This window comes from Miniopterus natalensis, chromosome 2 (assembly GCF_054644295.1).
Source record: "Miniopterus natalensis isolate mMinNat1 chromosome 2, mMinNat1.hap1, whole genome shotgun sequence".
NCBI lineage: Eukaryota > Metazoa > Chordata > Mammalia > Chiroptera > Miniopteridae > Miniopterus > Miniopterus natalensis.
In genome coordinates this window covers 129,003,527-129,016,804 of record NC_142082.1, presented here as the reverse complement: position 1 = coordinate 129,016,804, position 13,278 = coordinate 129,003,527, and the positions used below count along the sequence as shown (strand labels likewise).

Below are 13,278 nucleotides of genomic sequence, written 5' to 3'. Positions count from 1 at the left end.
GCTTTTACTCCTTTGTCAAAGACAATTTGACTATATTTGTGTGGATCAATTTCTGGGCTCTCTGTTCTGTTCTATTGGTCTATGTGTCTCTAATTTTACCAATACCATGCTGTACTGATATTTGTAGCTTTATAGTAATCTTAAAATCAAGTAGTGCAAGTCATTCAATTTTGTTCTTTTTCCCCAGTATTGTGTTAGCTATTCTGGATCTTTTCCCTATCCATATAAACTTTAATTAAAACACTTGCTGAGATTTTGATTGGGATGGTGTTGAATCTACTGATCAAGTTGGAAAGAATTGACATCTTAATATTAAGTCTTCCAATCCATGAACTGGAATATTTTTTCCATTTATTTAGATCTTCTTTGATGTTTTATAGTGCTTTGTAGTTTTCCTCATGTAGGTCATGTAGACAGTTTGTTAGATTTATACTTATTTCATTTTTGAGGTGCTATTAAAAATGGTATTATTTTAAACATCAAATTTGAATTTTTTTATTGTTGGTATATAGGAAAGTAATTGACTTTTACATATTAGCCTTGTACTCTGCAACCTTGCCATACTGGCTTATCAGCTCCAAGTGTTTCTGTTGTTATTAATTCCTCGGAATTATCTGCATAAACCATTATGTCATCTGTGAAGTTTTATTTCTTCCTTTTCAATATCTAGATCTTTTGTTTTCTTCTGTGAATTTGTTACATTAAATGAAAAATAAAAATTAATGTTACAGAAGGAACTAAGATTGGTAATCAAATAACCTTGAGATGGAGAAATTATCCTGAATTATCTGAATGGGCCATGTAATAGCAAGGTGTTGTGTGTGTGTGTGTGTGTGTGTGTGTGTGTGCGCGCGCGCATGCGAGTGTTGTGTATGTTTGATTATTATTTGGGGGGGGCTTTGTTTTTTTTATTTTATTTTTCCATCACCATTTATCCCCTCTATGCCCTCTTCCACCTTCACCCGCAATCACCAGGGTTTTTATGAACAGAAAAGGGAGGCTGGAGGTAGAGAACAGAGAGGTGGCTGCATGAGAAGGACCGAAGTCAATATTTCGGGCTTTGACGATAAAGGAGAGCATCCTTGAGCCAAAGAATGCAGGCAACCTCTAGAAGGTTAAAATGGACAAAGGAAACAGTTTCTCTCCTAGAACTTCCAGAATAAGTACAGCCCTGCCAATACCTTACATTAGCCTACTGAGACTGGTTTTGGACTTCAGCCATCAGAACTATGAAATAAAAATTTATGTTGTTTTAAGCCAGGAAGTTTGTGATAATTTATTACAATAGCAACAAGAAATAAATAGCACGTGGTTCCTGACAAGAAGTCTGTTGTAATTCTCATTTTTGTTTTTTCATAGGTAAACTGTTGTTTTTTTTAACCTTTGGCTCTTTCAAGATTTTCTCTTTGTCTTTGTTTTTCTGCAGTTTAAATATGATATTCCCAGGCATACTTTTATAGGAATTTGTCCTGCTTGATGTTTTTGTTACATTTTTTGAAATTGTTCCCCAGTTTTTGGTTGTTCCATTCTGGAGTTGTGCTTTTTTTTTTTCTCTTTTGTGCTTTGTTTCCCCCCTCACTTGTTTTTCTCTTTGAATGTTAGTTTGGGAAGTTCTTATTTACTAATCTCCAAGCTCACTGAATTTTTTCTTTGACTGTGTCAAGTCTACTGATGAGCCCATCAAGAGCATTCTTCCTTTCTGTCACTGTTTTTTTATTTATAGAATTTCCTTTTGATCCTTTCTTAGAATTTTCACCTCTTTGCTGACATTACCCATCTGTTTTTTCATGCTGGCTACTTTTTCCACTAGACCTAACATATTAATTATAGTTCTTTTAAAATTTCTGCCTGATAATTTCAACATCTGTGTCATATCTGATTCTGGTTCTGATGTTTGCTTTGTCTCTTCAGAATGAGTTATATTATTTATATATTATCTTTAATATAATACCTCTAATATATTTACTTACTTATTCAATCCCCCTGGAGGTAACCAAGCTCCCATCTACACGAATATACTTCCCCTGTGTAGATGCCACTCTTACTTTACTCTGACTCCCCATGCTGAGCTACCCACTACAAGGATGTTCTCTCATCTTCTGTGGACTCTGACACTTCACTCTAGGCCATCCTTCCACATAGACAACCTCCTCACTCTACTACAGCTGTGACTCTTCACTTCAGGCTGCCCTCTGTGGTTGGCTGATAAAGGTCCCCCACAAGATGTCCACATCCTAATTACCAGAATCCATGAATGATAATTTATATGGCAAAGGAGACTTTTCAGATATGATTAAGTTAACAATCTTGAGATGGGGAAATTATTCTGAATTATCCAAGCACTCCCAGTGTAATCACAAGGGTCCTTAGCAGAAAGGGGCAGAAATGTCAGAATCATACAGAGATTGGAAGATGCCATGCTACTGACTTTGAAGAAAGAAGAGGAGGCCACTAGCTGAGGAATGCAGGCTTCCTCCAGAAGTTGGAACAGACAAGAAAACAGATTCTCCTCTAAAGTCTCCTGAAGGAATGCAGCCCTGCAAATGCCTTGATTTTACCCACTGGGGCTGATTTTGGTCTTCTGACTTCCAAAACTATACAATAACAAACGTGGGCTGTTTTAAGCAACTAAATTTGCAGTAATTTTTTATGACATTAGAAAACTAATATACTCTCCCATGCCTTCTTGGGCACTCTTCTCATTCTGCTCAGGTTCTGGCACCTTCCACACAAGATTTCTCCCTTTCATCTGCACCCTTGTCACCTTGCTTAGGTTATGACTCCCTGTAGTGAGCAACTATGAGTGCCTACCTTATACTGACGCAACAAATTGCTGTGATTGTATTGTTCAGGATGTGAAGAGATGGAAAAAGCAAGAAAAAAAGAGAAAAAACAGAGGAAAATTCACTGTTAATGCTCAAATTCAATTGCCTAATTGCCAAAATCATCCTGACAGTAAGGTTGTACCAGATATTTCTTGGAGTAACCAAGAGTGGGATATTATACAAGAGAGTTCCCCCACTGCTTGCCTTGGCTACTGCCCCTGGTGCCATGAGCTTAAGTAGATAACTGCCCCTACTGGTGCTGAGAGAGAGATTTTGCTCTTCCCTAGGTCAGTTAGTCTAAAGCACAGGTCATCCCTTTTTTAAGCCCCACAACTCTCTGAAACTAGGTATGTACATAATGGAAGGAGCATACAATACAGAGAATAATTTATAACTACTGCACAGGTCAACTCAACTCAAGTTCTCTTAAAAGGTCTTCTCTCTGTCTCATTCCAAGCTTCCATTACATCACTCAATACAATCAATATCTCTCCACCTCTCAAAGCCTATGCCAAACACCAGCCTCAGAGAGGGGGATACTTTACGTAGCCATAGACCAAGGCCTGGGGCTTCATTTCCCATTTCAAGATTAATGACTTCTCGAAACAATTGACAGTAGGAATTTTCATTCCTTTCCACAAAGGTATGGTCTGATTCTATGGTCCAGACAACATTATCTTATAGAAGCTCTCCATCTATAGATATCTTAAAGTTTGCCTTACTCAGCTTTAAATACTAACAGGAGTGGGGACACCAACCACAGCTCATATCAGTTGCAATTATGCCAAGATCAGCCCAATTTCTTTTCAATCTTGCCTGATCAAAGATTCAATACTTTTAGAATCAAGTCTCACTCGCTGCTACTTACCCACCCAATAATCAAAATAAAGACCACTGATCATTGTCAAGGACTAAACTGACTCCTTTACATGAAGTATTTCACTTAACCCTATTGTTGTGGAAGAGTTAAGTGAAATAGTTGAGAAAGAATCTCCAGACACTTAACCCTCTTTGTCCCCACAATCTTACCACCACTATATGCCCCAAAGCCAGCAGAGCTAATCTTTTTGCATACATTATTTTTGTTTATGTCAGTGATCATAAGAAGTTCCAGACTCACAGCATGTTCCTATGTGCATTCCCTTTTATGACCTTCTCTCTTACCCTTACTCTCTGGGTCTCCTGGAATTCACCATCCAGCACTAACTAAATCTATCACACCTCAACTTCCTCACACTCAAAAGATAAAATGGATTCTCCCCCAAGGACACTGTTTTCCCTACTTCCCCTTCATATGGTGGCTGTTTTTTCCTTTCATCTTTTGGACCTGGAGGTGGGTCAGATATCCTTTCAACCAAACATTTCTTTACTCTTCTTCAGCAACCTTCACATACTTGCTCTCCTCCTTCACCAGCTTAGAGTTTAATCACCAGTTCACTAGCTGTTATGAGTACACCTTCGTATCTCCCCATGATTCCTTTCCTCTCTCCCTCTGTCTTACTTGCTTGGCCAAATTAAAGTCTGCTAAATATAACTCTCTCCCTACTCTGTATCTTCACCCATGGCCCTATATAGATAGAGACAAAACTCAACTACACCAACTGATGTCTCTTAACTTCATGACCACTGACCTCAAGTGGGCCTTTAAAGCTGCCTGACAATCCACATTGTATGTACTCCCCTGACTCATTCATTTTTCTACTCTTTCCAAGTCTCCAACACTTCCTCTTTGAACCTCACCTTTGGCTTCTTATTTCACTGAGAAAATTTTAAACAACCAGCAAAAAATTCTTGCCACCACATTTACTCACCAACCATCAGAAGTCACATAATCCACCTTCCAACTTATTAACAAAGAGGAGCTTTCTGTACACTTGTCTTAAGCCAATTCCTCCTGTGTCCTTAGTTCACCTCTCTTACTTACTCATGGAACCACTCTACAGTTCTCCCTGTTCTTACCTATATCATCTATTGTTTTTCTCTTAGTTAGGTCATTTCCATCAATACATAAACATGCTATTTCTTCTCTCATATTAAAAACGACCACCAAAAAATTTTAAAACTTCTTTTGATCACTCTTATCCTGGCAGCTGCCTTCTTTTTTGCTCTCTTTCACAATAAACTTCTAAAGAGAGTTGTCCATGTCTTGTATCTCTAAGGTCTCTCTTAGTCCCATTTCAATCAGGTTTTCATTCTCAGTCTACCTCAGGACTTCTCCAGGATGACCAATGGTTTCCATGTTGTTAAGTACAGTGGTCAGTTCTCAGTCTTCATCTGACTAGAATTATCTGTGGTTGACACAGTTTAGTCCTAAAACACTTTTTTCATGTGGCTTTCGGGCTATCTCACTTTTTAGATTGTCCTCCTATTTCACTGACCATATCTTTTCAGTTTCCTTTGCTGGTATCCCCCTGGCCTCTTAATGATGGCATGCCTGAAGACTCAATCCTTTGCTCTTCTTTTCACTATGTAAACTCATGACCTTCATGAGTCCAACTGGTATTAGGTCTTTAAATACCTTTTTTATATGTCTTAACTCCCAAATTTATGTGAACTGTCCAGACTTCTCTCTCAACTGCAGACTGATCTAGCCAATAGCCTATTCAGCATCTCTACTTTGAAGTCTAATGGATTTAATGTTCAAAATTGAACTTCTGGTTTTCTTCCCCAAACAGCTCACTCCAATTCCCCATCTCAGTTAATGACAAGTTCATCTTTTTAGTTGCTCAGCTAAAAAATTGGAGCTATTCTGGACTCCAGTTATTTACTTTGTTCCAACCACACTGGTCTGCTAACTCTTCTTTTACCATGCAAAGCAAGTCTCCACTTTAGAGCCTTTGCAAGGATGTTTCCCTTGCCCCAAATCCAAATAGCTACCTTCCGAACCTCTTACAAGTGCTTCCTTAAATGTCATCTCTTCAATGAAGCCAGCTACAATCACTCCATTTAAACTTCTAGCCCATCCTTTCTACCCTACTTAGAGTTTTCCCAATTCCCCCATCTTGCTTTATTTTTTTTCCGTAACACCTATCACCATCTAACACACCATGCAATTTACTAATACCTTATGTATTCTGTTGATTATATGTCTCCCCCTTGCTAAACTTTAAATTGCCCAAGGGCAGGAATCCTTGTCTGTTTTGTTCACAAAGCTATCTTGGGTGCATAGAACAGCACCAAGCACATAGTAGGTGCTTTGGTAAATATTTCTTGAATGAAAGAATGAACTATTACCACAATATTATAAGAAAGGCACAATTCTTCATCAGATGAGAAAACTTGAGCTTAGAGAATATAAATAATTAAAAGTCTTCTGTTGCCTGCTGGCATGGCTCAGTGGTTGAGCATCAACCCATGAACAAGGAAGTTACAGTTCAATTCCTAGTCAGGTCATATATCCTGGTTCGGGGCTCAATCCCCAGTGGGGGGCATGCAGGAGGCTGTGAATCAATGACTCTCTCTCATCATTGATGTTTCTATCTCTTTCTCCCTCTTTCTTCCTCTCTCTATAATTAATAAAAATATATATTTTTTAAAAAGTCACACTGTTATCATTAGAAGTAGAGTCCTTGGGGTGTCTTGGGGAAAAGAATTTCATGAGGCCCCAATAGGAGGATGGGGTTTCTTGAAAAGCTTTATTGATGATGTAAAAATAAGGGAATTCCCTTCCAAGGTCCCACCTTCATCCATCTCATCATGGAAGAAGTCCAACCTTGTCTTTAGCAGGGCCAATGCAAAAGCCAGTGTCCAGAGTTTCTTCTCCATATTAAGATATAGTCCAGTCTAGCATCTGGTTAGCTTATAACCTTCTAAGATTTTGTGTCCTTGCAGTGTTCCACCCTTTAGCCAATTATCTTTTTTCCAGGTTGGACTCACAGGCAAGCACCTCCCTTATATCACCCTGACTTCACTGTTCATGTGCTCATCTCCCCCTTTGTTCAATCCCTTCCCCCAGTGATCTGCAAAGAATGGACCAGTAGTTCCCTGGAGAGCATAAAGCTGTAGCTTCCTGATGAAGCTGCCCAGATTATCATGCTTATAATATCTGGCTTTCCCTTTGCTCTCTTCTTATTACTAATATTAAGTAGTTAATGATGGTAACAACATTACTTGTAATGGTAAGATCAAGATTCTAATACAAGCCTCTCTCCCTAAAGCTTACACTCACTATTAATACCCACAGATGTTTTTCCAAGGTGGGCAGAGGAGATGGGGGATACCAAGATGAAGGATGCAGTGGGAAGTTGAGACAGAGGGTATAATAAATCTCTGTGTTCCAAGCTAAACAATTTGGACTACTTCCCAAAGCAGACGCTCTTTGATAAATGGTGACACAGTTAAATCTATATTTTGGAAAGATAATTTAAACAGTTGCCAAATGGAGCAATGGAAGCAAACAAATTGCCAGTGGAGAGAAACACTGCATTTAATGTGACTTAATCCAATTCTAAGATTTCCATGGCTGAAAATGACTTTCCTCATACTAATTTATTAGTATGTAGTGCATTTACAACAGTCCTCACTTTGAAAATGTCTGACACAAAACAAATAGTTTGAAATTATGCTTTATTCATATATATTAAATATTAATAAACAAAAAAATAAAATACTTTGCATTTGGGTACAGTCACAATTGTCAACAATATTCTAAAGCACCGGGTATGGGATGAGATGCTATGTTTTTATCAGGGGACAAGTCAAATGACCTACACATTCAAGTGCTGTGTGACATGCCATTAAAGCAGTGGCTCAGAAAGCAGACATGATTCCAAATAGGCAGCAACCGGATGGCATCATTTAATTTGTAAGTGTTCATTGTATCACCAAGTGAAATAAATACACAACCCACAAGGGATTGCTTAGGTCAGCTGCCTAGATGGCCCCTGAGATAAAGCCTTGTAATCACATAGTTTTGCCTACTCAGAAAAAAAGGTCAAGTGAAATAGTCATAGGATACAGGAATTATAAATAATACATATATTAATATATATTCATTTTCATTAGATAAAAGTTGCTTTTATAAATAATTTGATCATGAGTTTAAAGTATATTCCCCTTATAAATAATGTAAAATATTAAATATTAATAAATAGATTTAGATTTAAACATTCAAATATTGCAGGCAGGATGACCATTATTTCGATGCTCTCCAGCCACGAAACAGAGTCTGACTCCTCTTTCTCTTCCTTAGGCCAGCTTTTGGTGACAGCTCACTTATCACTTTGTAGAGTTCACTCATCGCTTTGCGCTGGATGGCCACATCATTCACCTGTTGAAAAGGACAGCAATATTAATTTTGGGCATCAAATCCATCAGGATAGTCTGCTGTTGATGTAACGGTCCATGAAAATGGAAGTATTTCTTTAAAAAGATTATTTTTTCTGGAATAGATTACCTTAATATACAACAGTGCTTTCATCAGTAGTTAAGACTAAAATGATAATTAAATTGCTAGTTATGCTGTAATATGGTGGAGTACACGCTTTATCCTTAAGTTTACTGCTCCAAGATTCTCAAAATTATAGTGAAATGCCCACAAAGTGGAATGACAAAGCATGTTGGCTTTATTCTTTGTGAGCAATAACTGACTTTGAACCAGTCACTTAACCTTTCTCAACCTCTGTTTTAGATAACTTTTGGGTTCTCTACCAATTCTATCACCTTGTACTTTAATCTTTGCTGTATCAAATGAGTTACTATAGGTTATTGGTTCTCACCTTTGGTGTCTAGCAGAATAACCTGGAGACCTAATGAAGAACTCAGGGGCCCAGGTGCATGAAGAGGGCTTAAGCCACTGTTTGGTCACTAAGTTCCGCAGGTGATGCTGATACCCACCAAAGTTTGAGAACCACTGAGATAGGTTTAGTATTTTTTAAATACCAAGTCCAAAACAAATGAATACCATAATTTTTAATTTCCCCCAAATTATGTCAGTCTCATCATTTCCATAATGGGATTAAAAATAAAATATTTTTATATGGCATAAACAATTAGTGGTATAAACATTTAAAATTGGAATTGCAGAAAATTTCCCTGTACCCTGCCTTCTATTCCAGTACAGTGAACTATTTCCTCACATAAGTCAATGGGAACATTTAGTAAATTCATGCTTGATAAAATGAGGACCATTTACTTTTACCGTGGCTCTGTCACTATGTGTCTTTCTTACACTGGGAACACTGTGGCCACCTTGTCACATTCCTGAGAATGACTAGGAGAATTCTAGACTGCAAGACTAATCATTTAAAGACATAACATGCCTTAAATATGTCAGCAATTGAGTAAAGGAGGAAAATGGTTGAGAGTTCACTTAAGATTACCCATCATGAAGCAGGAGGCTTACAGCTTCCCAAAAGATGGGAACAACAGCTTTTTTCAAGGTCTAGTTATAGCAAAGTAGAAAAAGTTCTTATCAGCTATGTGTTGTGATAAATTTTACTTTTCAGTGATCAAAGCATCACCAAGAAACTAGGGTACTTATCCAGGACTAGAGGTAAGCCAAGGGCAACACTGGGTTAGTAACAAGTATGTTTTAGTCTCTAGCCTGTGGCCAAAAGAGAACTGCTGAACATTGGAAAACACTATTAGTGGAAAGTAGTAATAGTCTTATAATTTTTCCAAACCACTTTTGTGCCATCTAATGTATTGGGACTAGAAAAATCCTGAAAAGTAAGCATCTATTTCAGTTCTAGGTATAGTGAGAGTTGGGCACAAATCCTTGAGAGCACAAGTCATATCATGACCCCTCCCTTTCTCATATTTTTATCACAGCCAAATCCAAAGGAATCTGGAGGCCTTTGTCTCTTAGATAAAATTTTGGAAAAGCTGATTTGTCTTTATGCTTCAAAATTATCTTGCAGCTTCTAGACTCAAGCTTTAAAGACTTACAACAATTTTATGAAATGCAGCTTGGGAGTCTAAGGATTTCTCCAGCTGAGATAGATATTCTAGTGTCCAAAAGTTAATAAACAATTATCTCATAAGGTATAAATTCTACCTTTTTTTTTTTTTCTGAAAGCAAACAAACACTCTCGCCTCTATTTGGGCTGCACAATATGAGAGATTGAGAAGAGTCTGGCAGTGGAATGCTCTCTGTACCTTTTCAAAGACTACCTTTCTCCTACTTCATTCTCATTTTGTATCCATGGCATTGTAAAGTTTTAGAAGAAAGGAGGCTATAGAAATTATAGTGAACCCAACAGGCTCCTCTTATGATAAGGAAACTAAGCCAGACCTATGATTCATCTGAGTTCACACAGTTCCTTAGTGGCTGAGCTGGGAGGAGAACACAAACCTCTCCCCTCCCACTGCTCTTTCCGCTAAGAGTTGCAACCTCCTATCCAAAGCAAGAGACTTTCCATCACACAAGCAAGGAGAGAACTGCTTCTCAATACCTCCCTCAGCATCTTCACCACTTCTTCCTCACTGGATTTGTCCATTCACCTGTCTTTGTGCAATGCTCATAATGCCAGTATTTTCCCAAATCACAAAATTAAATAATCCCCATATGGACTATTGACAAAAATCACCCAAAAGCACAAAGAGAATTAGTAAGGAGGAATTTTGACCATGGGTTTATTTCATAGTTTTAACAACTGTACCCAGTAGCTCATTTCTACTTTCTGGGACTTAGGTATTTTTGCAAGAGCCTCTGCAATAAAACCAAGGAAAAAATTTAAATCAACTCACCGGAATTTGACTCAGCTTCTTGAAGTCTTCCAGTTTGCTGTTGCTGCTGTTGAAGAATTTAACACGCAGCTCTTCCTTGATAATCTCCATGCTACTTTGAATGAGCTCATTATCTTTAAAGTTTTCAAAGAGTTTGAAGTAGAAGGAGACAACTTGGCTCTGAATTATTTTTATGTCAGTCTCCTTGGAAAGAAAGAGCACAAAGAGAGGTTGATATGAGTTTATCTATCAGAAAATAAGCAACAAGAAAATCAACGAAATGAAAATATTCAGCTTACCCCTTTCCAATTGTTCAAAATATCTGAGAAAAGGGCTCCACCATTTCCTACATCTGAATTACTTGCATTCTGGAAGAAAAAAAGGGAAAAATTGGTTTACAATTACTTCATAAATTGCCCTAAAAGTACAAATTTTATTGCACTTAGATGCTGACAATATTCACTGATTTCCTTTTCAACCCTCTGTTTACTTCTGGCAAGTATTTCCAAAACCTGTTATGTTGGACATTGCCAAAGACTACTATGCTATTTTAACTTTCTTATTCTCTAGTATAATCCTTAAATTGCAGTGTCACAAATGAATTCAACAAGGCTGATGATACTTCAATTTGTCTCAAATAACTATGGTTTTTAAAAAAGTGGCTTCAAGACTAGTAAAAAAATCAGCAACCATCCCACTATAAAATACTGCCCCCCTTTGGTACAGATCTCTATAACATCTACCTGTGTCCTATCCGCTGTTATGTCAGCTTTAAAAGATAGATCCAAGTGTGTGTGTGTATGAGAGAGAAATTTGATATGATGTTGTGAAAATAAAATAGCTTTTGAAAGCTTGAACATAAGTATAATAGCTACAATTATAATAGCTAAAGTTTGAACAAATAATAAAATATTTTAATTAACCAAAATTAAAATAGATTAGCAAAAATGATCTTAATTAACTATAAATATAATTTTAAAAGAAAGTCATATAACAACAACAAAAAATTAAATACAAGTGAGATTATAACTCCCAGAGAATTCTAGCTAGGGACTGAGTTCAAGGGTAATTCGTAGGTAACATAGATGGGGTAGTAGAATTTTAAAATCACTTTTTGGAGAAAAACACCTATAAATGACTTTTTAAAGTCAAAATTTTAAGAACCTTACCTTCTTTAACTGATTAACTATTACAGATTATTATTTTAATGCTAATCTTGACCCTTTACGACCATCATCACCAAGTGCCTGAGAAATCAGAAACTAATAGCCAGTTATTTTTTCCCAATATACTGCATGCTACTTGACATCACAGTTGAATGGATTCTTACCACAGAATTATCAACATCATCCCATCTTATACCCATCTTTTGAAAGATTCATGAATGCCCTCTTAGTCTCTATAGCAAATTGAGTAGAGAATTAAAGCAAAATCTAGATCATTTAGTTAAAACTCAGCCAGTCAACAGTCAAAATAACACCAAGTCTTCTCAAGATGACTGTGGACTAGAGATGACAGCCTATCGTAGATACAATTCCAAGTGAACGTTCAGTCATTTTAACCACTAACAAGTATTATTAAAAGATCATACTTACAAAATATTTCTTTAGTTTTTCTGTTTCGTTAAGGATTGTGGACTGGCCGTAGCAGCTAGAAGAAGCCAAGATCACACAAAGCTGAAAAGCTAAGATATAACTTGTAAAATTCATTGTTCTGGAGAGAGTTAGGCCGAAGTCGTTGAAATCAGCAGCTCCTGTATTTTTGATCAGGCCCAAAGGACTCAGCTGATCTTTCTCTTCTAATAGCCAATCTGTAGATGTTCAGAAAAATGTACTGTACCTCCTTTTGCTGCTGGTATTTATACCTAATTGGAGTCTCATCAGGATTACGTATTTTCACAAGTTTTTTTAAGATGAGATGGTGACAGATAGACAGAGATGCTAGTTAGTTTGTATTAATAACTATGGTTTTGTGGCATTTTGGTATTGTAGTTAGAGTTTCCTTTCAACTCCTTGGGTCTTTTGACGATGAGACGGACCCATTATGCCCACCTTGCCATTCTTGTGGGATTCTCTGAAAGCACTTTTACTTCACACTATTCAGGAATTGGAAAATGTGTTACACCTCCTCCCTTCGCCCTTGTAAAATGTTGGCTCCAATGTGTTGACAGAGCAGACTGATCATTTGTTTGTGGTTGGGAGCAAGTGAAAAGGAAATTCTAGGGGCTCTCAAACCTTTACAAAGGGGGCACTTTTTAAAATTTTTCTTGCAAATAGCCAGAAAGCAAGGAAAAAATGTGGTTTAAAGACCAATGTGGTGAGGAAGTCCTTCATCAGTTAGTAAAATATCTACTGCAACTTTAAATTGCTCTGGACAAACACTGCCCAATAAAAATCTCATGCAAGTCAAATAGACAAATATAAAATTTCTAGCAGCCCCATTAATAAAAGTAAGAAGAAACAGGTAAAAATAATTTTTAAAATATATTGTATTTAAACCAATATATTCAAAATATTTCAATACGTATCAATACACATTATTAAAATATTTTACATTGTTTGTCGTTTTAAACCCTAGAAATCCAGTAGACATCTTATACCTACAGCAAATCTCAATTTAGACAGGTCATATTTCAAATGCTCAAGCCATGTGGCTAGAGGCTACTGTGTTGAACAATATAGTTCTGGATGATCAATTGTTCCAAATAATCATTAATCATGAAGAAGGTTTGCTTTACTTGTTTATTTCTTTTCCTTCCAAATGCAAAAAGTAGAATTCTTTCTCC

The 13,278-nt window shown here is 37.0% G+C and overlaps 1 protein-coding gene across 1 annotated transcript; it reads right to left on the bottom strand.

The window, feature by feature from the left end:
* Window positions 1-7,959: 7,959 nt before the first annotated feature.
* IFNG (interferon gamma) lies at window positions 7,960-12,202 on the bottom strand. Its single transcript, XM_016199922.2, has 4 exons — window positions 12,089-12,202; window positions 10,793-10,861; window positions 10,515-10,697; window positions 7,960-8,094 (listed from the first exon to the last, which is right to left on the bottom strand). Exons 1-4 carry the CDS (start codon window positions 12,200-12,202, stop codon window positions 7,960-7,962), a joined length of 501 nt encoding a protein of 166 aa, XP_016055408.1.
* Window positions 12,203-13,278: the final 1,076 nt, after the last annotated feature.

What these genes read in the sequence shown, in the direction of transcription:
- IFNG (XM_016199922.2), bottom strand. Translation starts at nt 12,202, where the DNA reads ATGAATTTTACAAGTTATATCTTAGCTTTTCAGCTTTGTGTGATCTTG. An exon ending in TTTTGAACAATTGGAAAGGG is followed by an intron (nt 10,698 to 10,792) that starts GTAAGCTGAATA and finishes TTTCTTTCCAAG; the next exon opens with GAGACTGACATAAAAATAAT. An exon ending in AGAAGCTGAGTCAAATTCCG is followed by an intron (nt 8,095 to 10,514) that starts GTGAGTTGATTT and finishes CCTTTTCAACAG; the next exon opens with GTGAATGATGTGGCCATCCA.